The sequence below is a fragment of the Struthio camelus genome, chromosome 22 (genome assembly GCF_040807025.1).
Source record: "Struthio camelus isolate bStrCam1 chromosome 22, bStrCam1.hap1, whole genome shotgun sequence".
NCBI lineage: Eukaryota > Metazoa > Chordata > Aves > Struthioniformes > Struthionidae > Struthio > Struthio camelus.
In genome coordinates this window covers 8,415,869-8,442,401 of record NC_090963.1, presented here as the reverse complement: position 1 = coordinate 8,442,401, position 26,533 = coordinate 8,415,869, and the positions used below count along the sequence as shown (strand labels likewise).

The 26,533-nt window shown below is 53.9% G+C and overlaps 1 protein-coding gene across 12 annotated transcripts in view; it reads right to left on the bottom strand.

Moving 5' to 3' along the window:
• KIRREL3 (kirre like nephrin family adhesion molecule 3) overlaps nucleotides 1-26,533 on the bottom strand; it is a 385,983-nt gene that overhangs the window by 17,756 nt on the left and 341,694 nt on the right. For all 12 annotated transcript variants that reach the window (XM_068916750.1, XM_068916743.1, XM_068916744.1 and 9 more), the window contains 5 exons: nucleotides 13,885-14,033; nucleotides 13,298-13,425; nucleotides 8,629-8,755; nucleotides 1,062-1,162; nucleotides 735-933 (listed from right to left, as the gene is read on the bottom strand). In XM_068916750.1, the coding sequence (XP_068772851.1) occupies nucleotides 735-933; nucleotides 1,062-1,162; nucleotides 8,629-8,755; nucleotides 13,298-13,425; nucleotides 13,885-14,033 (704 nt within the window). The remainder of the gene's footprint in view (nucleotides 1-734; nucleotides 934-1,061; nucleotides 1,163-8,628; nucleotides 8,756-13,297; nucleotides 13,426-13,884; nucleotides 14,034-26,533) is intronic.

Sequence of the window (26,533 nt, the reverse complement as noted above, 5' to 3'; positions counted from 1 at the left end):
AGAAGAGAACTGGAGTCCCTCCAGGAGCTAAATATCCCTCACTGAGACATCTCCCTCCCTTGCTACGGAGATCCTCAAGAGTGGAAATCCCCTGGCCAACCCAGAAATCTCCTGAGAGTTGCTTAATATGCCTTCGAGGCCGGATGGGTGAGGCCAGCCCCGCCGAAACACGTGCTGGCATCGCATCTGATGGCTGCTGCACGGCGCAGCAGCCCAGCTCGGTGGGATGCAATGACCATCAGCTCAGGTGCCTCCCTCCCACTCCCCGCACTGCGGAGCAGTGGGATTTGGTAGGAGAAGCCATTCCGGTTTCTCTATGGATACAAAAGATCCTCCATCTCACAGCAGTGGCATAATCTTATGCTGGGGGGCAGGGAGCAAGAGGGGCAGCTGCCCCAGTCCCAGGCCTGGCCAATGCCCTCCGGCTTCAGCAAGCCAGGCACTGGCAAAATGGGGCAAAACCCTATCAGTGCTGGGTGGCAGAGACTTTACAGGGCATTTCCCATGTCCTCATCCCTCTGCCAGGGCCAAGTACCCTAAAGATGCAAATCTACAGCTAGCATGTCTGGCATATTCTCACTAGCATTCCTAGTTTCCTCTTTCAACATCCCAAGAGCTTCTCCAAGCACTTTGTGCCTCTCACAGCATCTCCCCGCTCTTACAGCCCGGCCAAAAGCTAATTCCCACTGCTGAACAGTCCCCGCTGGCTTCTCAGCCATGCTGGTGATGCCAACCTTGCTCTTTGAGCCGGATGATCTCTGTGTCTGAGCCAAAGCTGTTCCAGGCAGTGCAGTTGTAAATAGTTTGGAAATCGGCCCGGACAATGTTGCTGATGGTCAGCGTAGAGATGACGCCCTCGTCCGTGCTGACCGTCTCCACCGTGTAGCGCCCAGAGGTCCCAGACTCAAGGACGTTCTCCTTCCAGGACCAGGCCTGCCGACCAAGAAGAGGGATCAGACTGGGGCAGGTAAAGCTTGTGGTTTGCCCACCTTAGGGCACCTTAAGACATGCAACGCATGAGATAGGCCCCGAGAGGCGCTGCCCTGGAGGATGCTACTCACAATTCGGTCAGGCGGAGGGGTGCTGCGGATGAAGCACTTGATCTGCCCTTTCTGGCCGTGCAGGGCATGCTGCGTCTGTGTGCTGGAGATGATGGGCGGCCCTGCAAGACAGAGAAGAGGGATGCTGGCTTCTCCCACAGATGGCTGCAGTCCCATAGCCAGGAATACAGCGTACTGGTGACAACGGGGGAAACAGCAGAGTCACTGAAGGGCCCCGAGGTCCTCCTGTGAGGGAGATGGATGGAGAAACAGCTCCCTCACCTCTGGTGACACAGAGGGACATTGCATATGGGACAGAAGGGCGTCTTTGCTTTAAGGCTGGCGTCTATTGCTGTCAACTCTGCTGTCTGATAGTGAGTGAAGCACCCTGCTGAAATCTCCCTCTGCCAGGTCCCCTTCTGCCCCAGTGCCACCCTCTCCGTGCTGTTTCTGTGTTTGGCCCTACCTAAAAGCTGCTCTGTGCTGTTCTCCTAACCCTCCTTCTGTGGTGGGCAAAGCTGGCCTCTGAGAAGGGCTGATTGCTCGAGAAGCAAAGCAAGAGCCCAGTCTGCCTGGTATTCCTCTTCAGTGTTTTCCTGGATCTGTTAAGTGACAATAACGCTAAATGGTCCCGAGGGGCTTCAGGAAGTGTGTGTGGAGGGTAGGGAGCGAATGAGGCACCGGTGGAGACCGCTGCTACCTGCAAGTCGTGCATCAGTGACCTGAAATCAGCCCCTCCGATGCTGCAGAGATATTTCTGGGGGCAAAACCTCAGTACCCCATTAGCTGGGCTCTCCTGCTCCATTTGGACGCAGGGGGAGCCCGGCCATGCTGGGAAAGATCCTGCACATCCCTGAGCGAAATGAGGCTGAATGCACTGGGTGAGCCATGCCACGTTTTGGAGGGGGAGGCTGACACTGTCATCTGGGTGCAGAGGGACCCGACAGCAACAGGGACTTGGGTTCTGTGCCGTCATCTCTATGAATATCATGTTAAACAAGCTCTGGCTACTCCTTTCTCCGTGCCTTGTCTTCCTGCCGTGCTCAAGAGCATGCGTTTGCACAGCAGTTTGACTCCCTGCACTGGGTGCATTATTCAAGGCGACTGCCCGGTTGTAACGTAACCCAAGTGTTTGCAGCTCAACCCCGGCCAACACAGGACATGTCTCTGCTGTGCACTCCTATTTGTCGTGCGGTGCCTCCCGTGTGCGGCAGACGTGTCCTGCGCTCGCTGGATGCAGCCCTGTCCCCTCCTCAGCCCGCTTGCTCAGCGGAGCTAGATGCAAAGGGGATGTGGGGGACGACAGATGACAACCCGGGAAAGTTCGGCCTGGGGATTCAAGAGCCAGAAAGGGGAAAAACAGAGCAACATCCAAACGAAACCGAAACGAACCAGAAACCCCAACCCGTCTATTTAATTTTTAAATGTGCCGCAGGTAGAAGTGCCTTTTTCCTCTGGGGTCTCCGTAGCTGGGCTGGCTCCTTGTTTTTAATTTTTGCAGGCTGCGGAGGCACAGCAGAGTCCCTCCTTTAGGGGAAGCTTCTTTGCAGGATGCTGAGAGGCACAGGGACTTAGGGATGGTGCTAGCACACGCAGCCCTCCGAGAAACGTCCTTGTCCCTCCTTGGTGGAAACCTTGCAGGAGCGGGCGAGGAAAGAGGGGTTGGGGACAAGAGCATGGCTTGGAGGTACCCGGGTGTCCTCTGCTCTCCCAAAGCCGTGTCAAACAGCCACGTGGGGACCTGCACATGGATGGGGCCTGAGGAGGGAACGACCCCAAGGGAGCAGCAGAAGAGCTGCAATCATAATTGCTGTTTATTAGCCTCCTTAATTAAAGTAGCTTTGCATTTCTATGAGTGGCTTGCTGCTGGCAAAAGCGAAAACAGCAACAAGCCAGGATGCAGGCGGGCTGTGCGGGGCAGGGAAAGTGATGGCTGCGGCGAGGAGGCAGAGGCTGGCGGGGTCTCCCTCTGCCCCAGCCATTTGCTCTGGATTGTTGTTTTTTTAATCTGCCGCTGGGTTTGTCAGGAAAAAAACGCCCTTCTGGCAATACCCATCCACCCACCCACGCGTTTGGAGCAACACAGGCCACGTGCAGACCCACACGAGCTCTTCTCGGCAGCCTATTCTTTGCCTGTAGCGCTCAACACACGCAGGGCTCGCAGTGGAAGGGGTGCACAGCGGCTTGAACCTGTGTACGCTTATTTAGGCATGCAAAGCAGGAGTTAGCACGAGAGCCTGCATGGACACAGCCAATACCCCGCTGGGCACGACCTCAGCGGGCACGTCGGCAGGCAGAGCAGACTCAGGCGGGGCCCGATCTCGAACCCGGGTCCCCGGGGCAGTCGGAGCTGGGCGAGCTCCCTGTGGTGGTCCCCTCTCGATCGCTCCATTGCAGAGTCGAGAGACTTTTCCTGACTACTCTTCCGCAACAGATGCGTTCCTCTAAACAAGTCTTGGAGATCTGAGTAAAGTGGTGAGAAGCAGGTTCCTCCAGGTATTCCCGACTGAGTCTCATCCAAATCACCAACTTGCAAATTTGCATAGTGCACAAAGATGTACTGGAGTGCTAAATTCTTAGCTGTGGTGCATTGATGCATACAACCGCATATTGAAATTGCCCTAATAATACCTTTCTGCACTGAAGTATCAACCTCCTCAAATAATTCCCATAGAAATAGAGCCATACCCTTCTTTCCCTGTGACATTCCAAGGTGAGATGCATGGAAAACCAGCTTACTAAAGTGTGCTTAACTCACCAGAGAACAGAAACATGCTACGTCTCCTCCGTCCAGGGGAAAGCAGCACGATTACTGCCCACCCAGGCCCTTGCCAGATGAAACATCAGTCGTGGAAGTCAGCAGGTAAATGCACTGGCACAGAGACTGCCTTCACGGGTCTTCAGCACGTTGCAGGGCGGTGATCATCATTTTGGAGACAGGGCTGGCTAAAAACACCGTACAGAGACTCACTGCACCCTGCGTGCTCTGCAAATCTGCGCATCCAGAAAGCACTGGAAGCGCCGCACACGAGCAGCACACGTGACAGCAGCGCAGGAGATTACTGCTCAAAGTGCGCTGTGGTCAAAATTGGTAATAGCAGGAGATGTGCACGAAGGAGAAGTTAAGATCTGTTTGCTGCTAACTGGATACGGTGGTCCTAACTGTATGTTATTGGAAACTTCCATGCACCTTTTCTTCAGAAAAAAGACATTTTGTTGCTGTTTTCTGCCCAAATGTTCTTCTCTAAAATGTTTCTCTAGGCATGCTCACAAGATGAACTCTCATTTATACAGCTGGGAAAGCCCATCTTTTAAAAGTGCTGGCCTGGGCCTTGAGAGATTTTTGTGCATTCCTCACTTTGCCATGATTTTAAAAATGCACAGGGACTGTGGATGCTTCTGTGTCTGAACAACCGCTGCCAGGCCCTTTAGGAAGATGACAACAGATCCTTGCCTTCTTGAAATAGCCCTTTCCAACCATGTCCAAGAGCTGTGACATATTCAGAGTCAGTGGCAACTCCGGCTAGTCTTGGCTTTCAATCCCCATGTACAGTGCAAGAGCAAAACGGCACGCGGTGCCTGGAGAGCTCCCGGTTCGCTGTGCTGGCAGCTAACTGTGACGGGTAGCTGGCTTTAAACGTATATCGGTGCCTTTTCCTCCTGGACAGGACGCTTCAGTCCCGTCATATCCTCAGGGTGGCAGGAGGAACGTGGGCTGAGCTTTCTGGCTAGCTAAACACGTGCTAGCAGATGATCCTGCCGCCCCTGCGGGCTGCCGGCTGTGCTTGGCTGTGCTGACTCCTGATGACCGAGGCCAACGGAGGCAAAACCAGTGACCAGATCTGTAGGCCAGGCCTAAATAAAAAAAAAAAAGCTAGCTTCTTTCTATTTCAGCAGTTGCACGATAGTTACAAATTCTGGAAGCGCTCCAAGACTGGGTGACGCTAGAGAGAAATGGCTTAATAATCATAAAAAGGATCATTTTCCCCAAGGAGAGTGGATTTTAAATGGCACAAATGCCAATGGCTTTGGGTTTTATTATTGCTTTAGGAGTTCAGAGTCGAAGGCTTATCATCATGATAATAGCATATGACTAAAGACCATTTGTGAAATGAACATGCCCAGAAATAATAGCACGAAGTTGCAGCCTCTTCACATTTGGGGATGGCGTTTGATTCTCCACCAGGCGCTGGCTCCTTATGAAAGCTGCCAATCTCCGGCTTGGCATTCAGTGCTAAGTGTTAGACAGCCCACAGGCAGGAAAAAGCTTTAAACAATGTTGCTATGGATATAAATGATGGAGCTATTGGTTGCGGTTATTTTTAGCACGGCAGGGCCAATTTATTTGTGCGGTCCTGGAGGCTCGCACAAAAGAGAAGGCAGCTTGCTGACTCGGGAGCCTTGGAGGAATGAAAAGATGGCCCGAACTTCTCCAGGCTGCCTGAGTCAATATAAACCTTTCCTCTCCAGTCTTCACAACTTCGGAAAAGGTTTGGTCGGGAAAGTTCTGTTTAACTCCAGAAACTGGGCTGGATTAGGAGGAAGAAAGCCTTGCCGCTTCACGGGGCTGCACCAGTCACTGCAAGGCCGAGGAGGGAGCACGCGGCACACGGTCCTACGTGCCCCGAGACCCCGTTTTGCAAGCACGACCTGCAGCGACTCGCTGGAGACGGGCAGGGTGCTCTGCTCCTGCTCAGCGTACCCGTGGTGCAGCCACGGAGGGCCACAAAGCCACTGCGTGCCACGGGCTGGCTCACACCGTGTCCCCCTTGCAAGTCATCCCACCTACCCCCAGTACTGCAAGGGCAGGGGACCACCCCGAGAGCCCCAGCAGCAGGCAGGGACCGACCGTGGTGCAAGCCTGGGGCCCTCAGAGGGTTGCTGCAGGTGCGAGCAAAGGGGACGGCGTGCTGCCAAACTCACGGCACGCTCCTCATCAAGCAGTGGGGCAAATCAGCCCATGCTGGGCTCCCAGCTCTTTCACAGGCTTGACTCGCTCGCTGGAGTGAATTCAAGGCAATTTAGATCCTGAATTAGCTGCCTTGGGCTGCTCAGCCCTACTAACAAGCCTTTTCTTGCAGAGCGGCTCCGTACCAAAGAGCGAGGGTGGTGGTCCCGGCTCACCGGTCTCCGCCGAGCCCGGCCGATGCGCTAAGCGCGCTGCAGCGCAGGCAGGCCTGGGGCGAAGGTGATGCTGCGGTGCTTTCCCCACCGGGGCTGCCCCGCGCTGCAGACAGGAGGCAGCGGCTGTGGGAGCTGCAAACAGGACCGCGTGCAGTCAGGAAGATCAAGAGGCTTTGGCTTGCGCGGGGACCATAAATCAGACTGCGGCTGATTTATTATGGCACCAACAATTCCTCGCTCCCTTCTCGTCTCTGCTGCTCTGGCCCTGCCAAACGCTGCTCATTTGCATAATCCTCCTTCCCATTAACGAAGCCCTGAATCATATCTGCTTCCCTTCAGGCTTGTGGCCCCGCGCTCTGACTTGGGGGTGGACTGCCAGTCACTCTCTGGAACAGTCGACCTGGCCCGCGAAGCTGCGGGCTGGGGATAGCAATGCCAAAGAGCCAGCGGGAAGGGCAGCGAGAGCTGATCGCAGCTCAGGCAGGCGGAGGGAGAGCTCTCCGGTCTCAGCGATGCGCTGCTGCGATTTGTGACCGTCGTGCGGGCGGATGTGCTGCTGGTTGCGGCCTTCCTGCAGGGAGAGCCGGGATCGCAGGTTCACGCTGGGTGGGATGCAGACCCCCTCAGCCGAGGTCCCTGTCGAGCTTTGTGCTTTTGATGGGATTGATCAGCCCCTCCGCAGTCCCCGTGCACTGATCACAGACGGAGTCTATGCAACTAGCCCAGAAGAGACACTTCTAAGTGCCCAATTTAACCATGACGAATCCCACCCCACGGAGAAATGCACCTGGTAATAACAAGAAACTTGTATCGCCTTCCAGATTTAAAAGAACTTGAAAATATGAGACGTCCAACTTCCCCCTCAAATTACGGTGGAAAAGACTTTCATAAGAATTCATTAGCTGGATTAAGCGTACTGTGTCGTGCTCGTGGAGCTGGACGTCTGCTCCAGCTGCAATGCTCAGCTCCAGGACAGGCTGCGAACCCACAGCGCTTGCAGATGTCAGACCGAGGATACTGCTCCGGGGCTTGCCTGCCTCAATTCTCCTAGCCCGGATTTGGCCTTTGGTCGCCCTAGAGGGCTAGGAGCCCGCCTCAACTGTGGGGTGTGGGATTCCCCGCACTGCAGGGTCTGATACCCACGACCCCAACGCTGGCACCTCGGGGTTGTTCCTAACCCGAACAGCGGGACCCCTAGCAGCACGTGTTAGCAGTGAGGGGCACAGCAGGCAGTCGGCTCCAGGGAGATGTGCAAAGCTGAGAAGCAAAGATTTCATTTGCTTCCCCATCAGCTCTGCAGGGCAAAAAACTCAGCAGCAGCGTGAGCTGCAGAGCTCTCGAGAGAGGCTTTTCCGTGCTGCACACTGCAAACAGCCCTGGGCCCACTGAGTGCTTTGCTCTGCATTCAAGGCGCGCGGGTGCCTGGTAGGTGTCAGAAAGCGAGCAGGCTCTTTGTTTGTGCTAATTTGTTGCTTTGTTTTCTGCAAGCGAATTTAATTGTAATTAAAACCCAGCAGCTGATGGGGAAGGTGCATGCCGGCGCCTAGGAGCTCAGTGGAAGTCAAGGCAGCGGTTGGTTTCCAGTACGCTGCTGCGTTGCCCTTGGCTTCCCTTTCTAGCATTAGCTCCATCTAAAATGAACACTTGCTGCTGCCTGTGCTGCTTCCCTGCTTATTCTCTTCTCTCTGAGACAGTGAGTGGGGACTGAACCTGCCAGTTTGTCAGGCAGGTGAGAGACAACGCAAGATTCATACTCTATTTATACCATTTGCAGCCTGCCTGGCTCTTTTCCTTCACGGAGGCTGGCGCAAGGCACACTGAGACTGGAATTCATCACTGGCTGCTGTGGCATCCTGGCCAGGTCACTGTTAGCCCACAGGGCTCGGGAGCGCTTCCCAGCTCCAGGGCCCGGGTGAGGGTCCGGGCCACATCCTGACGCTGTGCTGGGGGAGACCCAGGCAGGCGCAGAGGAGTTATGTAGCACTGCTCCCTCTCACAGGTATTTCCACGTGTACTCAGAGAGAGTGATTAAGCTTCTGGTCTCGGATCCAGGCTCAATTCCCAGCTCTCTAGCTGTACAACAGCGATGACAGCGCTCTCTGACCTTGCGAGGGTTTTGCAAGATAAATCTATTAAAGATTTAAAGATGCCCACTCCCAACTACTCAATAAACCCCTGCTGATAACACGGAACCAAACAGATCTCAGCTAATGTTGGTTTTTGCAATGCCGGGCCTCACTTTAACTGATGAATTTCCAGGCCAATGACTGCAGTTCCACAAATCCAAATTGTTCACATTGTCCACATGGCAGGATACTCCCAGATCCAGCTAAGGACAGGATTTACCCAGAAAAGCAAACACCTAAGTGGATTCTTCAAAACTCACGCAAAACAAGCTGTCAAAGCAACAGGGACAAAGCAATGAGACGCCAGAACAGAATACCAACAAAAAAGCAAGAGGTACCGTTGACAGTCAGCGTAACCTCGCGTTCACCCGCGCCAACCCGCGGGACCACTGCTCGGCACACATATTTCCCAGCATCTTCCTGGCGGACGGACTTCAGTGTCAGCTTGTTCTCGTTGCTCAGGACCTGGAAGAGAGCAGGGGATCGCTTTCAGGATGGGCAACGCGAAGCGCAACAGAGCTCGTTAGGCACTCAAGGGCAGCTCAGAGAAAACGGTACTATTTGAAGTGACTAAGCCCATAATCTAAAATGGCATGGAAAGATCACTTATTGCTGTTGGCCAAGGAACAAGGAACTACCCAGTTTGGAGGGAAATACAAGCCCTGTTCTTGTGCAATTTAATTCTTACAAATTCCCATTTTGCAAAAAGCCCCACAGGAGTCCAGAAGAGTTCAAGGCGCAGGGGAAAAGTTTTGGTGACTCTGTTCCCCTTCTTATGCCAAAGAAGAGTCATCCAGAATGATGCTTTTAAAATGGGAAACGCTTTGTCCGCTTCTAACCACAGCAAAGCCCACGAGGAGGACCAGAACCAGACTTTGAGGCGCAGGAAAGCAATGACACACGACTGCTCTTTAACCAGGAGCAGAAACGCCTTCAAGAGAGCCACGCTCCGCACCGTTGTATTTCCACGTTTGCTGGTGTGGGGCAAGCTGCCAGGCCTTGTTCAGACTTAGTGATTTCAAACCCAGCTGCAGTGGGAGACCTACCTGGAGGGCTGGCAGCCTCCTGGGAACTGGTGTTCGATAGCCTGGGAAATCTCAGCTGCTTTGGGCAAGCCTGAGCCCTCCCAATAAACTGGCTGCAGCACGGATGTTAGCTATGCTGCCCTCCTGCCCTGGTAGTGCAATTAGCAGCTTTAGTAAACCTTGAAAAGTGCTGAAGCAAAGAGATTTGGTGAAGCTGTCAGCAGAATCCCAGCACCGGTGGTATTTGAGAAACGCGGCCAGTCTAAAACAAATAGCAGCTTTCGGAACAAGTGTTTCCCAATCACCTGCGCTGGAAACTCTTGGCCGGTGGCTAAATGGTGGCTCCTTGTTGCCGTTGCCTCTCTCTGAGGACTTTGCACAGAGCCTCCCACTTGCAGGCTGGGGCTAGCCCTCCGCTCCTGCGCACCCCGCGCCTGCTGCCTGCTCCCTGCCAGCAAGCGGTGGCCCCAGGCGCCGCTTCCCTCCAGCAGCCGCTTGCTTTGCGAACACATCCAGCTGCGTTGGCCGCTGTGACTGCCGCACGTCCGCTCCCATAGCTGATGCCTCCGGGAATTTGCGCTGATGCTTCACAAAGCACTCGGTGCCCCAAGCCACCGTTAGACGTGCAGGGAAGGCATTTCGTTTCCCCTGGCTGGGAGCTGCCAGCTCAGGCACGTTTTATCTCCAACCGCTGTCCGGCGATGCCGTGGTGCACCCCAAAGGGCTGTGAAGTGCCTCGTGGCCAAGGGCTGAGCTGGAGCTCGGGCTACTCAGCTCTGCAGTGGGGCAACGCAGGCAAAGCAGACACAGCCCACAACCTGCTAACGCAAGTCTTCCTTGGCGAAAGGGGTGGTAGCTGGGCCTGGTGGCTGTGGGACAAGGCTGCAGTTGATCCGGGTAGCCCTGCAGGGAGGAGATGGGGATCGCATCCCTAACCTGGCAACAGTCAGAAGCCGTAACACAGATTTTAACAAGCCTTCTAAACCCACTGTTTTAGCATTTGACTGTGGAAATACCCATGCAAATGCCTGTGTTTGCTTGGCCTCATCCTTTCTTCAGCTTTTTATTTGTTTTCTTCCTGGTAAAAGGGCACAGGAAAGAAGGCAACTTGTGCGGAGGTATTTCCTAGGATCCCAATCCGGCTCCTAAAGTGGAGGGGCTGGCGAAAGAGCAGCCCTGCTCCCGTGTCTCACTGCAAAGGCTGGGAGCTGAAGGGCTTTACAAAGCAGAATCAGCTGTCAGCATCCCCTGGGGAGATGGAGACGGCTCCGCTGAACAGCACAAGTATCTCCGCTGGGTTGAAACGGCTGGTGGGTCTGTCCTGAGCCCTGAGATTTGTGGCGTGCTCCAACACAGAGCGAGTCAGCTAGAGGGAGCCAAATAAAAAGGGAGACAGCAGGCCGGCGTGCTGCCTGGGCGCTTTGGAGCTGAGAGCACCTCGAGATGGGCACGTGCCCGAAGCTGCCGGGGAGCAAGGGCAAGGCCGGAAGCGTGGGTGGTGCTGGACAGTGAAGGTCAGGAAGCCCTCGTCCTCACGGGAGCGCCCGTGCAGGGCTCCTTTCCAACCGCTCGGCACGCTCCCGTGGCTTTGCGAAAACGAGTTAACTGTCTAGGGCATGAGACTGTTGCCTGTGTTCAAAGGATGATAGCAACCGAGAGGAGCAACAGCTGCCGCTGCGGGAGGGGAAGCCACCCAGGGATTATTGACCCACTGGGATTCCTTCGCTCCGATTCAAGCCATCAGCTTTCCCAAGTCTGTAATTACTTCCCGGGAGACAGTCTTCTCTGAGGCCATTCGGGCTTGGAAAAAAATACCTGAGCGGTTAATGCAGACACTTGCCTCACTTGCACGTTTCCAGTGTTGGGCAATCCCTGCTCCCCTTCCGGCCGGAGCGGAGGTGAGGAGCGTGACTCAGCCCATTTATCTCACTCCCAGGTGAGTTAGCCGTCAAATAATACCTAATCCTGAGCTGTGTAAGTCAGCGCTACCTCATCGACTTCATTCGCCCGGATGAAGTCTAAAGATGCTTTCAAAGACTAACCTGCATGTGTCTTGGGCAGCTACCGCTTTCAAGCAAGTTTAACTTCTCAGCCCTCCTTTAGCTTCTTACCACGGCTTGCTCAGCCCTCCTGTCTGCAAAGAGGGGATCAGAGCATCTCGCACCTCCCTGGGCTGCCTGAGACACGATTCGCAAAGCTCATTACGCTTTTCAGGACAAAAGAGACGCTGAAGAGTCTGCTGGGCCGGATCCAGACTTCCCTTATTTGAGCAGGCTCCAGCCCACGCAGAGGGGGCTGAGCTGGAGTAAGCACGTTACGATGTGACCTCTAATCTCAAAGCATCTTTTCCTCTATCATAATTTCAAATACAATGCACAATGCAGGAATGAATGGATTTGAGGAAAGATGTGCTTACAATTCCAGGGCTCATCACTGAAACAGCTCTTAAGCGCTGCAGCGGCTTTTCCCCTGTAAAGCTTGTTTCTACTGAAGTCAATGGCAAAACTTCCCTTGACAGCAACAGGCCCCAGATTAACTCTAGCGGAGAAGTTTCCAAATAGCTCGGAGATATGGGACAAGAGAGCACAAAGGAGAGCCGAGCAAATATTTCAGGGCTTGTTATTCAGCACGGACGGTCACAGTGGCCGTCCTCTGTGAGCGTTCAGGCTGGCGGTGCTGGAAACTATTCAAAGCCAGCGTGCTCTCCGTCTTTGGTATGCCCAAGTGCTCCTGTGCCCGGGGCAGGGCTGGGCAAACGGCAGGCACGGAGGGCGTGCGATGGGCCTCCTCGCCTTCGACACCCAGGCTGGCTCCCCTTCGCTCCGCTTTTGGCTGAGGGGGTGGCAGAAGAGGCAGCACCAGAGCTGGCTGGCGCAGGTGGCCTGGGGGGACCTTGCAGGCTCTGCATGTTCAAGCCGTCGGATGTTGAGGTGCCTCGAGGTTCAGGAGACCCACAGGTTTAGAGGCCAGCAAGGACCATTACGGTCTTCCCATCTGAGCCTCCTGCTTAGCGCAGGGTTGAGACATAGCACTCTGGCCCTGTTGCTGCCCCTGTCGCCCCTTGCTGGCCGTGGCAGCGTTGGGAGCCCGGGCTGGAAGAGTCTCTGTGCAGCCTGGAAAGACCCAGCTCCTTCCCACTGGCACAGTGTTTAACATTGCAGATGATTTATAAAAAGTGCTACCTGTCAGCAAGAGGTTAAGTGATGCTCTGGCCTCTGTTTAACCCTGATGTTGATCATCATGTGAATCAATTCTGCTTCTGTTAGGACTGCTTTATGAACATGTCCTGCAGGCGAGACCTGCGTGCACCCTAAGTGGTGACTCTGCATCTTCCTCCTCGCAAGGTCTCACTGGGGCAGGGCCAGATAATCCACTGCCTCGTTTCCTCTGCTGCAGCAGCGGCAGCCTGATTTTTGGCAGCCTTGTTTTCCCTTTGTCTCTCCCAAGATGGGGTTGCTCTGGGATGAGCAGGCTGCTCCCAGGAACATTAGTGAACCCGTTGGGGGCACCCGGCTGCTGGAGCAGCAGAACTGTCATTTGCCAGGTGAGAGGGGGGGAGCAGTGAGTCCTTGAAGCTACTCAGCCAAGTTCCCTGGGCTTGAGGGACGCCAGGCTAGTGCCCGGCCTGACTTTCCAGGTTGCCATCAAAATGCCTCGTGAATTCATACGCACTTTCATCTAAAATGCTACAAAGGCAATAAACACTTTACTGCTTTATGCATTTCTCTGGATTAACTGTGGACACTCACTAGCAGCCTTGCTGACCAGGACTACAGCCTGAGAGCCACTACTCTGCAATGCCATGTCATCCCCGTCAATCGACTGGCTTTCAGAGCAGCCTCGTAGGGCCAGTGTTTGTCCATACAGAGTCACCCAGCCTGCAGGTATGGCCTGTGGGCTTTGCTCCAAGACAGGAGCTTTTTGCAGTGATGTCTCGGGCCCTGAATGTGCCATTCCCCACCACCCCAGCAGCAGTTCTTACCACGCCTGAGCCTCGCTTCATCCAGACAATGGTGAGAGAGGGGTTCCCAGTCCAGGCACAGTTGAAGACTGCGTCCGAGCCCAGGTCAACGAGGAGGGACTGAGGTTCTGTTGCCATCCTGGGTCCAACTGTATAGATAGACCAGCATTACTTCTAGTGATAAGCTCTGTCAACTAGAAGACCTCAAACCAAATGGTCACTGGGCCAGAGGCAGCTGTGGAGGGTCCTGATGTAACCCTGGGTCACCGCTGTATACGGCCCCCAAATAAACTAGGAGAGCCAGAGCCTGGTGCCTGCTTCTGCAGTCCCAGAAACGCTGGCTCCCCGAGGGACCACCGCCTCCAGGGCTGTATATTCACAAGGCGGGAGGAAAGCGTGCGTCCTGTCAACAGCTCTGCAGAGCGTTTACTGCATCTGGGCTGCAAGGGAGCCCAGCGAGTGCTGGTCACTCTGGGATTGTCAGAGCTAGCCAGGGAATTTCATGTCCCCTCCTCATTAATTTTTTGGCAGCTCTGCTGGCCCTGCTATTACATGTTGTTCATAAACTCTGCCCTAGGGAGTCAGTCTCGAGCTGAAAAATTACTTACAATAGACGTCCACGGTCCTGCTGATGTTTGTGCTGCCCAGTGCGTTGGTAACCTCGCAGGAGACTGGCTCAAAGAAGAAGGTGTGGTCCACAATGGTTTCATAGAAGTCCCCGGATGCTTCCTTTATTACCTGGCCTTTTTTTGCCCACCTGCGGTACAAGAAAGAGCAGGGTTGTGTTGCTGTTTTGTGTTGCTTTCTGTCCACAGTGTGCAGCGATGGAGAGGCCCTCGCAGCCGTGCTGTTATGCACACGGCTGGCAGTGCTGAAGGGCTGCCGGCCACAGGGGGGCCACTGCTGCCCTTGACTTTAGGAGGGATGCGCTCATCTTTGGCATCATCCTCATCCCCAGGGAGGAGGCAGACGGAGTGGCCTGAGGCCTTCCTCCTTTTCAGCTCTCTGCCTCCTAATTGCAGGTCCTGGAGAGGAGCCATCAAACCGATGTGTACCTATACCCCTGCTGGAACATTTTCAAAATAAACCAAAATTGCTATTTCCCAATGAAAGCCAATTTCACCGGAAACAAACTTACTCCTTAGGACTGCAGGCCATGAGTAGAAGAGCTTGGTGATGGGAGAGATGGGACAGGGCAAGGCTCAGAAGGTGGGGACCATGGGGCCAGGACAGAGCTGCCACTTGTTGAACACTTGCCAACCAATGCTGTTGGTCCTTCCACATCAAAACCACTAAAAACCCTTTCAGCTTCCCCCTACTTTCACCCTTTCCCCCCCTCTCTTCTTTTTTTTTTTTTCCATCATAGAGAACTTTTATCCCTTTAAGGCAGCTGAAATAACATTACCCTGAAAAGCCAAGCTGGCATTTGCAACACTGCAACTTGCAAATTGTCTTGGAGAACAAGCTGTCAACTCAGCACTCGAATTAAGCCGCTGTTTGCCAAACAATGAGCAAATGTGACCTAATGGGGCACCATCTGGCAACCTGCCACGCTGGAGCGGGTAGAAAAGATGGGAGATGCTGTCAGCCTGTGCAAAACTCCAGCCGCTCTTTGGGGGAAGGGAAAGAAAGCGCAGAAAACAGCCTGGGGGAAAAAAAATAAACTTATGGAAACAACTGACAGTTAAATTAGAGGGAAGAGGATTTCCCAGAGGAATCTCTGTCCCTGTTTGTCTTGGGGGCATTTGCTTCCGTTGCATCAGATGGGATGGGATGTTTGAAAAAGATGGGATGGGTCGGGGAAAGACGCAGGAGCCGGGAGTCTGCTGTTGAGGCATGGGGCAATTTCAAGGCACCCTCCTGAATCAGTTACGGAGAGCTGGGCAGCGTTTTGGGAGGGCAGCAGACGCTCTGCAAACCTCCAGCACTGCAAACTCTTCCCTAGCACCCCTCTCCTCCCAGCGCTGCAGCCTCGACCATTACCCAGCCTTGTCACCCTACCATGCAAAGAGCTGCCAGGGCCAGGCTTGAAAGGCCAAAGGCTGGACATGAATCCACCAGAGCGTGGCTTTTCTTATGAGCCTTTCTGCTCTTCTCTGCACACAGCATTTCAAGGTGAAATTCCAACCTCTGGTGCATTTATGGAGGCTCATTTTTCCCCAGGTCCATGGGAGAAATGCCAGTGGTGGTGTCCTCCTCCCCACTGTCCCGGGACGGGGAGCAGAGCGCCCAGAGGGACCCCACCGCTCTGCTAAGGGCAGGTCTCGCAGCTGGCGATGCCTCTGCCCACCGTCCCCTTGCTTTAACGCTGCGCTTGCGCTGCCCAAAAGGCAGCCGAAGACGACCGGAGACGTAGCGAACGCATACAACTGAAGAGGGACGCTGTCAGAAGCAGACACGTCCCCCACGGGGCTCAGCGGGGCTCGCACAAGCCCTCGCCGTCAGCTCCAGAGAGCGCACGCCAGCCCATCACGGGCTGCCGCGGCCCGGGTGCGGGTAGCGCTCTGACAGCGCTGCTAGAGCAAATTCCCCGTGCGCGCGCTAAAGTGAACCTAACTGAATCAGGCCAGCTGACCTGCAAGGCTTCACCCGCCATCTGATGACACAAGCGTTTTGAAAGAGATGCATTAGCAGGACAGATGTGAGCTGATTTGTATGCACTTATCTGCTCTCTTCTTTCATTTATCTTTGCACCTCTAACGGATGCTGACTGGCCACTTTGGCTTCCCTGTCCTGCCTTCCTCCCTGCAGTCCCCTTCAATAATTCATCAGGAGACGCTGCTTGTATTTCTGGGGCTGCGCTTCATGTGCTAATGAGGGAAGCTCCTCTGACGGCACGAACAGCGCAGATCACACCTTCCACCTGCTGCTCCAAAACGCTGAAGGATCATTAATGTTTTGGCGACGCCTTTCTCATTCCGGAGGGAACCGACACCGAAGTCAAACGGCTGGTGAGAGGTCGGCCGGCAAGCCTGAGCTACCCATTGCACTTCACTGCCTCCTTCCCCCTGGGGCGACGGCGCTGCCCAGCCCGGAGAGCATCTGCCGGCGCCTGGGCAGCAGCTGGGCTCCGAGGGCTGCTCCTCACCCGGGGCTGCGGCGGCAGAGCCCGCGGGGATTCACGAGAGCTGGTGTTCCTCTTCCCTGAAGCTTCCCACAGCTTGTGGGGTGGAGAAATACCTGCTCCTCTCCTTCTGTTTGGTCTGCTGGTCAAAGGGGCCTGAATCCGCCCCTCACCAGCACTTGAGGAAAGCAAGTGAGGTAGGAAGTCAGAAAGGAAGCTAGAGAGCAAGTTAGAAAGAAGGTTAAAAAGTCAGAAAGGAAGACAGAAAGGTAGAAGGAAATGGAAAAGGAAAAGGAGAAGGAGAAGGAAAAGCAGAAGGGGAAGGAAAGGAAAAGGAAAAGGAAAAGGAGAAGGAGAAGGAGAAGGAAAAGGAAAAGGAAAAGGAAAAGGAAAAGGAAAAGGAAAAGGAAAAGGAAAAGGAAAAGGAAAAGGAGAAGGAAAGGCAAAGGCAAAGGCAAAGGCAAAGGCAAAGGGGAGTTTTCTCCAACTCTTCTATTGCCAGCAATGAAATATTATTAGCAACCCATGGACTCGTCAGCTTTCCCATAGACAAGAGCACAGCGCTTTACATATTTGTTCAAAACCCATTGCTGCTGCAAAACTAGATTTCCCCAGCGGAGAGATGTGTCATAAAAAGCAATTTTTTGTGCTTCAGCAGAGATCAAGGTTCTTGCTCTAGTTTTCCAAGGTTTAACACTTCTGAATCAATGCGGCTGAACAAGCACTACAGACCTTTTATAATGCCAAATTGGTTTTTAATAACAACAGCTGATAACCCTCTGCAAAGCTTCCCGTGATGTGCTTGTGGACAGCTAGGAGCCAAGTTACCCACGTCTGTAGCGAGCCTGTGACATGCCCTTCTTACCTATTAACCTTTTGTTAATTATTTAGGAACAGATTCTACCCAAAACGTTGCCGAGAATACATCTGAGGATGTTCGAGTCCTGCGCGGGGCCCTCTGCTTGGTGCAGCCACCCGGACTCGTCTCCCCCTCCCCGACAAGCAGCCCGGACCGGCTCCCTGCCGCCCCGGCCGGAGCGTACCCGGAGGGGGGCACCCCCATCTCCCCAAAGCCAATTGTGCTCCTCTCAAACATCTCACAGACTCGCGGCTTTCCAAGATGAGAGGGCACCGCTCGTCCGCTTTGATCTCGGGAACACAGCCTGCAATTTCCACCTATGTTACCTCTTTATTCAGCGCAATCATCCATGCTGGTGAGCCAGAAAGACAGCCCTGTCTTGAAGCCTTTACGGGGATTTACTTGCTTGATCTTCACCTGCCATGAAACTCCTGATTTTCGGTAGCTTGTTCTGTTTTCTGAGCCGTTCCTGCCAAGGGCGAGTCCTCTTCCCCGCGACGCTTTGAGCTCTTTCATCAGCCAGCCCCTCCGGAGAGGATTACTCCGGGATGTTAGTCTGATGTCCGGCCCGGCTGCGAAGTTCTGCCAGGTCTCCCTGGCTCACCTGAAACCGCCTGGGGCGAAATGCCCCCGGCCGTCGCGTCGCGTCCCTCCGGGCCATCGCCTTGCCGTTAGCGCTTCTTGCCGTTAGCGCTTCCTTCATGCGTTAGCGCTCCTTCAGCAACCCGTCCCCGCTTCCCAAGGAAACCTGCCAAACGCTGGCGGCCCGAGCGCTGCCCGAAGCGCCCTGGGCTGGGACGAAGCATCCTTGCTTCCTTCCAGGGTCTTAGCGAAAGCCGCTCGGCCAAATTTTTTCAGTGCACCTGAAGGACTGACGCACGCGAGGCGCCCATAACATATAAGACAAGTGCTATCCCCCGCGCCGGGCAATCCCGCGCTTACAGCTCCCGCTGCCGGTTTCTGCCGTGGTAGCGAGAAACCGAGGCACCTTTCTCCCAGGCACGAATCGGCAGCCTTGCAGAGAAAGGTTGTGGTGACCTTAGATTTGGCAACCAGTGAGATACGCAGGCCCTTAAGGCTGCTGAATCAGGGGAAAAAAAACCTCCAAATGTATTTGTTCTGACTTCAGCCAGCTAGCTGGTGTCTCGCTTGTGCGTGCAGCCAAGCCGCAGATTCAATTAGATCACAAAAAAACCGAAATTCAAACCAGAGCATTTCAGGACTCCTGGCTGCTGCTACATTTTCATCTGCTTCTTCCTTGTTGGCCATCAGGGCAGGAAGAGCCAGGATTTACTCCAGACAGGAAAGGGGCCCATAGAGCAATTTGGGTCCATCTCCTTTTAACAGATCCACCCTTCAGATCCGCCCCATCCTGAGCCCGCTATTTCAGAAAACTGCTGTTTAAACTGACTAACGGCTGCCCGGATTGAACCTATTTGCACACATGACCCTGCCGGGCTCAGGACCCTGCCCTGCAACCCAACAACTAGAAGAGACGCTGCTCGCGGAGCCCATCAACAGCTAACGGTGTTAGATCCAGCAACGAGAGCATTGCACATCCTGCAGAGCACCGTAAGGCAGCGAAGCATCGCCAGCAAGCGTTTCATCTGCCTTAGCGCTGGCCACGATCTCTGGAACAAATAAATTCTTCTGTCTGCAGTAAAAGGACTTGTAATTCCTCAGCAAACAGTGTGTGTGAAGAAGCTATTTACTGGAATTTGTAGTTGTGTCATGTCATTGCCCCTCCGAGTAAAACAATGTTGTTTTGGTGCGTGCTTGGCTGAAGGAAACTTTTTGGCTCTGAAAGCTAGCCACGACTGCCCGACGCTCTGGCTCCTGCATTAGTACCTCTGCTTCCCCCCCCACAGTAGCCCCAAACATGGGTGGGAAACACCATTTTCCCCAAGCAGCAACCCAGGGGTTGGCAATTCCCCCCCCAGCGAACACATAACCTTTTTTTCTTGCCTTTTTACCCGTTTCCCCCCAGCCGGCCACCTCTCCCAGGGAGGCCTGAGCCATGCTGGGCACGCACAGATGCTCCGGGTGATCCCTCAGCTCCCTGTAGGACTTAGCCCTTGCAATTACGCTCCGGTACCGGCTTTTAATCCTCTGCACATGGCCTCTCTTCACTCACACCGAGCCCGTGATTTGGAGAGGCGCGTTTCCCGCGCCCGCGAGGGCTGGGGACTGCTCTCTACGCTTGTCTGCACAGCTCCTCGCCAGGCCACGGCTCCCTGCAGCACCTCCAGCAGCCCGGGGCCAACGGCAGGGCATCGCTGGCGCCCACCCTGCGCGGCACGGCGGCTCGCCTAACGCTCCAACGCCTGGGCAGTCCCCCCTTCGCCCCTTACGCGACGCCTCGCTGGGGGGGTTTTTGCCCCCCCAGCAGCGCTCGCCAGCAGCGCTCGGGCCCCCGAACCGAGACCTCCCGACAGATCGGCTGCTCTGATCGACTATAACCCAGGGAAGTGGAGCGTATCGTAGTTTTTAATTAACAATGCAAAATAAAGCAGTTGCCTGCCATATAAATTGTGTTTACTAAGAATGACTTAAAATAGATAAATATTTTCTGGGACGCATTTTAATTGCCTAATAAAAGTACCGCGAACACCCACAAATACCTTAAATAAATGCATGGCTCATGGAATGAATTAATTAACATTTCATTCCTGCGAATGGCTATTAATTGCTACAAATTGCTCCGAGAACGGGTTTTGCTGTTTTATTGCCAGCAGTACCTTCAGTTACTAGCACTAGAAGGCGGCAGGCGAGGGCTTCCCCCCGCCGGCGCGGGGGCTGCCGGCAGGACGCGGCGAGCGCCAGCCGCGACGGGCTCACGGAGGAGGCTGGCGGAGGCTGCGCGGAGGCCCTCGGAGGTGCCTACGGGGCAGGGGACAGCAGACGGCTCGTACCGCTCACGGAGGCCGTGCCGGGCAGCCTCGTGTTTGCCGAGCACCTCCCGTGAGCGACAGGCTTGTGAGCAAAGACTGAGGGAGCGACAGGGCTCGAGCAGCGTCGCGCTGCCCCCCCTGCACAGCTCCGGCATGATGCATTGAGCAAATTATTTCTTTATTAAGAGCAAATTTCCATAACGGTGATATATGGGGTTATTCCTCTTCTCCCGCTGGCTCCCTCCCTAAGGCAGACGTGTGGGCCCTGTGCGGCGTCTCAGCCGCACGGCAGCCGCGCTCCCTTCGTGCCGATGCAGCGCGGTCATTTATCAGCCGGCGCAGGCGATAGGTAATCTCTCCACCATCCAAATTACACAGCTGGACCTTCCAGTCGTCAGAGCTCTACTCAAGTTCAGGAGTTCAGGCTGGGGGTTGACCTGCTGGAAAGTAGCTCTGCCGAGAAGGGCCTGGGAGTCCTGGTGGACAACAAGTTAAACGTGAGCCAGCAGTGTGCCCTTGTGGCCAAGAAGGCCAATGGTCTCCTGGGGTGCATTAGGCCGAGTGTTGCCAGCAGGACGAGGGAGGTGATCCTGCCCCTCTCCTCAGCCCTGGGGAGGCCTCACCTGGAGTCCTGTGTCCAGTTCTGGGCTCCCCAGTACAAGAGAGACCTGGCACTCCTGGAGAGAGTCCAGCGGAGGGCTACCAAGATGATTAGAGGGCTGGAGCACCTCTCCTAGGAAGAAAGACTGCAAGAGCTGGGCCTCTTCAGCCTGGAGAAGAGAAGACTGAGAGGCGATCTCATAAATGTGTACAAGTATCTGAAGGGGGAGTGTCAAGAGGATGAGGCCAGTCTCTTCTCCGTGGTGCCCTACAGGATGAGGGCACAGGATCCTGTGACTACAGGATGAGAGGTAATGGGCAGAAACTGAACCACAGGAAGTCCCACCTAAACCTGAGAAAAAACTTCTTCACTGTGAGGGTGACTTCTTCACTGTGAGGGGGAAACAGGTTGCCCAGAGAGGTAGTGGAGTCTCCTTCCCTGGAGATATTCAAAACCCGTCTGGACGTGATCCTGGGAAATATGCTCTAGAGGTCCCTGCTTGAGCAGGGAGGTTGGACTAGATGATCTCCAGAGGTCCCTTCCAACCTAAACCATCCTGTGATTCTGTGATTCTGAGAGCAAAGCCCTGAGCGCAGCGCTGGCCGTCCTCGCTGGTGGCTGGCCCGTCCTTGAGCACGCAGCCCGGGGACGCGGAGACCATTGGCGGTTTTGCTCCTGGGCAGTCCTGCGAGCGAAAGCACACCTGGGACCAGCGCCATTGGAAGAGGTCGATAGTGGTTGCCCCCAACCCGCGTGGTCTCAGGCTGTTCCATTAAACAACCAATATTATTCTGTCTGACACACGTCCCAGCCCGCGGAGAGCAGAGCTGGCCCTCAACCGCAGGCGCCACGTCCTTGTCCTGACGAACTGCACGTGGCCCGACACAGCGATGGCCCTGTCGCGACGACAGCTTCCTCCGCCGCTTCTCCAGCCCCAACGTGGACATCTCGGCTTTGCTGCGAAGGGTTGCGACGGCCGAGTTGCTGCACCTCGGAGCTGAGGGTGCCAGGCAGAGCTTGGTGCTGACTTTGCCCAGCAGCCGGCGATCTCCCCTGCCCATTTTTTTTTTCCCATGTTGCCTTTCTTTAGAAACAAATGAACAACGAGAAAAATTGCAACCTTTTCCTGAATTTCAATAGTTCAGGATGTCAGGCTCGAGTCCCAGACACGGACATGTTTGGTGTCTGATTGCCCTTGCTGCAATACATCAGTTGCTGCCACCGGGGTTTGATTGTTTTTAAACACGCTCGGATGTTGATGATAATAATAACATGTTGCTGCGCAGAAGAAGCCTCTGTCTTGATTTCCTTCAGTGTTCCTCCTCCTACCAAGCCAGGAGGTCCGCTATGAGTCTGATTGCTCATCAAACTGCAGTCTTTAAAGGAGGTGGTGTCTCAAATGCAGAGGTTTTGCATCTCCTCCTCACTGTCAGCAGGTCCCAAGGGTGGGAAAAATCAGCAAGGGGCTACTTGCATCTCCCCAGATTACCCCAAAGCGGTGCAACCTGAGCTTAGCTCTGCAGGGAGCGCGTTGCGCTTGTGGCCAGGCTGGGTGGAGGACATCTCCTTAGAGCATCTGGGGTGCTGGGCAGGAGATGGTTCCTCCGGAGAGCTGGGTTTGGGCTCTGCCCAGAGAGTCGAGGTCTTGCTGAGATGCTGCTTTGTGAAACCTTTTTGATTTCTGGCAAAATTGGAGCTCCTTGTGCTCTTTTGCCAGATGAGAGAAATGCCAGAGCAGGAACAGCCCCGTGCCAGACCTGCGCTGATCCTGAGCTCTGGGCTGCAGGAGCAGGGAGAAAGCAGGGTGGGAAGGTTTCTCTCTCACAGATGACACAATTAAACCTAGTGTTGTTGGACAAGCCTGAACAAGCCGCGGTTCATTTTGGTCAGAAAACAGTCAAAATAATAGCCTTTTGCTTAGTTTCAATGTCCAGAACAAACTGGCCACCGACAGCAGAAGGGAAGAAGTAAACAAAGTTGTTAACTTGTCCATGACTTGACCGATCAACCGTTGTATATAGTTAAACCTGGCTGATGAGCCGTGCAGCGAATATATGGCGCAACGCTACGCACCGGGGCCCGAGGAAGCGGTAAAATGGGAATCTGCAGCTGGGGCTGTGCTGACCTGTGCAAGACCTGGCCGTAAGCGCGCCGCATGGAGCTTCAGCTCTGCGTATGCCAGAAATGCAAGGCAGCCACAGCCTGCGCAGAACGGTTTGGCCCAGGGACTGCATGAGATAACACCTGCCTGATGCCCGAGCTTCGCTCGCTGGACCTTGCAGCGGCAGCGAGGCTGCTTGTGCTGGTTGCTAGATACCCACAGCACTGGGGAGAGAAACGCCTCACTATGTGCGACGATGCTCGGTGCTTGCAGTGAACCGGGCTCTCTCCCTGCTCCAAAGGCTGCAACAGGGCAGGTGCATGACGAAGTAGCATCCTCCACATCTGAAAGCGATGGGGAAAAGCCCGTGTTTTAATCAGCCTGGCTGTCCGTAGGGAAGTATATGGGCTGTTGCAAAGGGAATACAGACACAAACCTCCACAGTCGGGTCTCTGGATGGGACACACGTGCAATCACGCCGCTTTTGGCAAAGCTGCTTTCCTCCCTGGGCGCCCAGGCCAGCCCAGTTGCCCCCGCTCCCGTCACCAGGGAGGTAGGATGGCCCGGAGTGCGAATGGCAGATTCAGCTCTCGCAGCAGGGAGATGTTGGCTGAGTCCTGGCTTCCTCCTCTTTATAAGGGGCTGCTAACAACGCTGATCCCCTCCGTAAGGCACCCGGAGATGTGCTGATGGAAAAGCTACGCATTATTGTTTCCAAAGAAAAGCACAGAACTTCACAGGCTAGGTGATTCCTTCCTCAAATCGAGCTGTTTTCTTGGCAGATCAAAACAAAATGCAGATGTTTTCGATCTGGCAGTCTTTTAATTCTGCTGTTTAAAATCCTCCCTCCTCTTCTGCACCCTCGTTATGAGAGGCCTCTGCAGCAATCCTGGCCCCGTTACTCCTTCTTTCAGTGCCTCTCCTCTTGCAATCAGGGATGCTTTTCGTCCTCTTCTCTTTCACAACAGTGCCATCTTTGCAATAACTCCTCCCCCTTCCTTAAATCCTCAAGCCCTGGAGTCACAAGATGATATGAAAAACATACCTTTTTCCCAAGAGAAATTACTACCGTTAAATTCCTGGCCGTTCTAGGTGCACAGAAAGTTTAAAACTGTTCAGATAGGTCCCCTGAAGAGACAGAGGGAAGTCAGGCTACGATAAAGAGCTGTTGAATGAATTTTAATCATTTTGCCAAGGGAGGGAGAGTGGAGGTTGATGCTGGTCTGGCAGGAGCATCCTGGATGAGTTTGGTTGTGCCACCTCTACGGGGTGGACTTCACCCCGTCCTGCAGGCTCTTCCACGCATTTCAGTTGCCTGCCTTCATCGTCTTGACTTATTCTGCCACACAATATATATGACTAATAGCTTAACTGTTATTATATAGCTTAACTATTATTATTTCTTACACAGATCGGGTAATCCAATTTCATCAAGTGGTTTGTGTCTCCTCAAATCATTTAACAGGATTATTCCTTCCTCGGGTCTTCCTACCCCACTCCACCCCCATAACTGAATTTCTTTAGCCAGATTTATAGAGACTGGCATGTAAAATCACTAATTCTTCTGACGTGTTTATCCTTGTGCTTAGTGCACAAGCAGTGAAGTGAACCTGCCTGGGCTGCGAAGCTGTTCAGACTTGATCTCTGCAGTGTGAGAGGGCTTCAGCACACACCAGTGTTGCACTTCTCGCTGGCACGGCGCTTGCAGGAGAGCAGGGACAGGCTGCGGGGCAGGTTTATTATATGAACAGTACAAGCACAGAGGGTGACCAGCTTTGGACATGATGAAGAGCCACGTCACTGTCCCTGATCTGGATACGGGGCTGCCAGGCTGAGACACCTCTTGCAGTTCCTCTGCTTCTCCAGCCCCAGCTCAGAGCGGACACACTGAGCCCCCCCCTTAAAATCCTTCCTTCCCCCATGACACCTGGGGTTGTCACTGCACCATCTGGGCTCACTTTTTAGGCTCTGTCTGTGTGGAGTTTGGCTTGCTCTCAGGTTGGTGGGAGGCACAGCTCCTCCTCTGGCAGGTTCCCAGTCCTGCCCTGCCAGAACAGTGAATTATTCAGAGCTGAACTGTGTCTAGATCAAATGATTCAAGTTAGGATTATCAACAGAGGCAACTGCGCTAGGAGGTGTGCAGCCCCAGGTGAAGATGGGCGAACACTAATTACGTGAGAATCTTCTTGAAGAAGATGCCAAGAGCAGAGATTTCTGTGTAATCCAACACGGGCTCCTGCTGGCTAAATTGCGAGTAACTTGGGGATCTGGCAATTCATAAGGAGGAATAACAACTGACTTATCCAGAAATGCATTCCCTTCATGCTAATGCAAAACTACAGGCAGCTTATGGGTAGAGAAGGAGAACAAAGTTACAAGTTCACCAAAAGCTCAACATTTCGCTAGAAATGTCTAAGGCAAAAAACCAGGCAGGACAACTTCACAGCACAGGGAGATGTGCCTCAGGATGAACAATCCATCCTTACCCGCAGCTTCGTGATTCCTGAACCATTTAAAGCAGGACTGTGGAGAGAAGTCTCTCGTGCTAGAAACTTCCCCACCTGAGCTTGTGCCATGCATCATTATTCTCTTGTTTTCCCTTAGGTTTGGCTCTTTCCCAGTGAGCCCAGCCTGAATTTCCAGCTAGAGCGAGTCTGCGTGACATTTGCTCAAGCTCAGCAGCAGATCCACGAGTCAACAGCCTGCGTACGGCAGGATGAGCCCTCCGAACGCCAGCATCCAAGATCAGTCCTCTACTGAGGAAATAACTGAGGCACGTGTTCCCGGGGGCTGAGTGGGACCCAATGGATTTATTCTGAGATGCCAGCATCCACAGGGTTTTCTCATACTCCTGCCTTGCAGCACCGATGCTGGCCTACGTTTTGTAGCTATTCTGATAGCTACATCACGTACAGACAGCGTTTCTACGGACAGTGCTCCGGGAATTAGTCTAATGAATAATAACTGACGTGAACTGGAATCACCAAATCACCGCTTGTTTACCAGAGCAGAGACAGTGAGTGGGACAGAAGTAGATGGTAACAGCTTCATTTTCCATTTAAACTTCGCTCGGACCCCTACAAACTGCAATAAAGGAGTTCAGAGGGAACCAAGAAGTGAAATCCTTTCGCAACACGCCTGCAGGGCTGAGGTGGGTGCAACCCCCTCCTCTCGTCCCAGGAAGGACCCATGAGACAGCTCTCATCACGCCCTGCCTTGTCATTCGCATCCACTTCTAGCTCACCTGCCCTACAGACGTATTCCCTACCGTCTGTCAGGAAAGCAGGAAACCCCCCAAAAGAGCTGAAGGCATCTTAAATCAGTGTCTTTTCCAACTCAACAGCTGTAAGAGGATTCATTATTTATATCGCAGAAACACAAGAGCTTAGCATATTTTAAGCTGTCTGAAACGACTTCAGTGCAACTCTTTCGCTCTCTCTTTTTTTAACAAAACACACAGAGACGTCTCCGAATCGAGCTGTGGGGGGAAACCTTTTAGAAAGAGAAAAAAAAAAATGGAGAGAGTGAGGGAGAGAAAGGGGAAGACTGTGATCTCGGCATCATCCAGGAATGCCCATCAGCACAGCAGCATCCAGACACGTTCCCCATAAGAGGATGGCACAGTCCCCAGACCTTGCAAGGGCTTGGCAAAATGCACAACTTGATGAAAGGAAGCAAGGCTGGAAAGGCCGGTGGCTGAGCTGCGATGTGTGCTGGCTCTTCACCCCAGGCAGCAAGGCC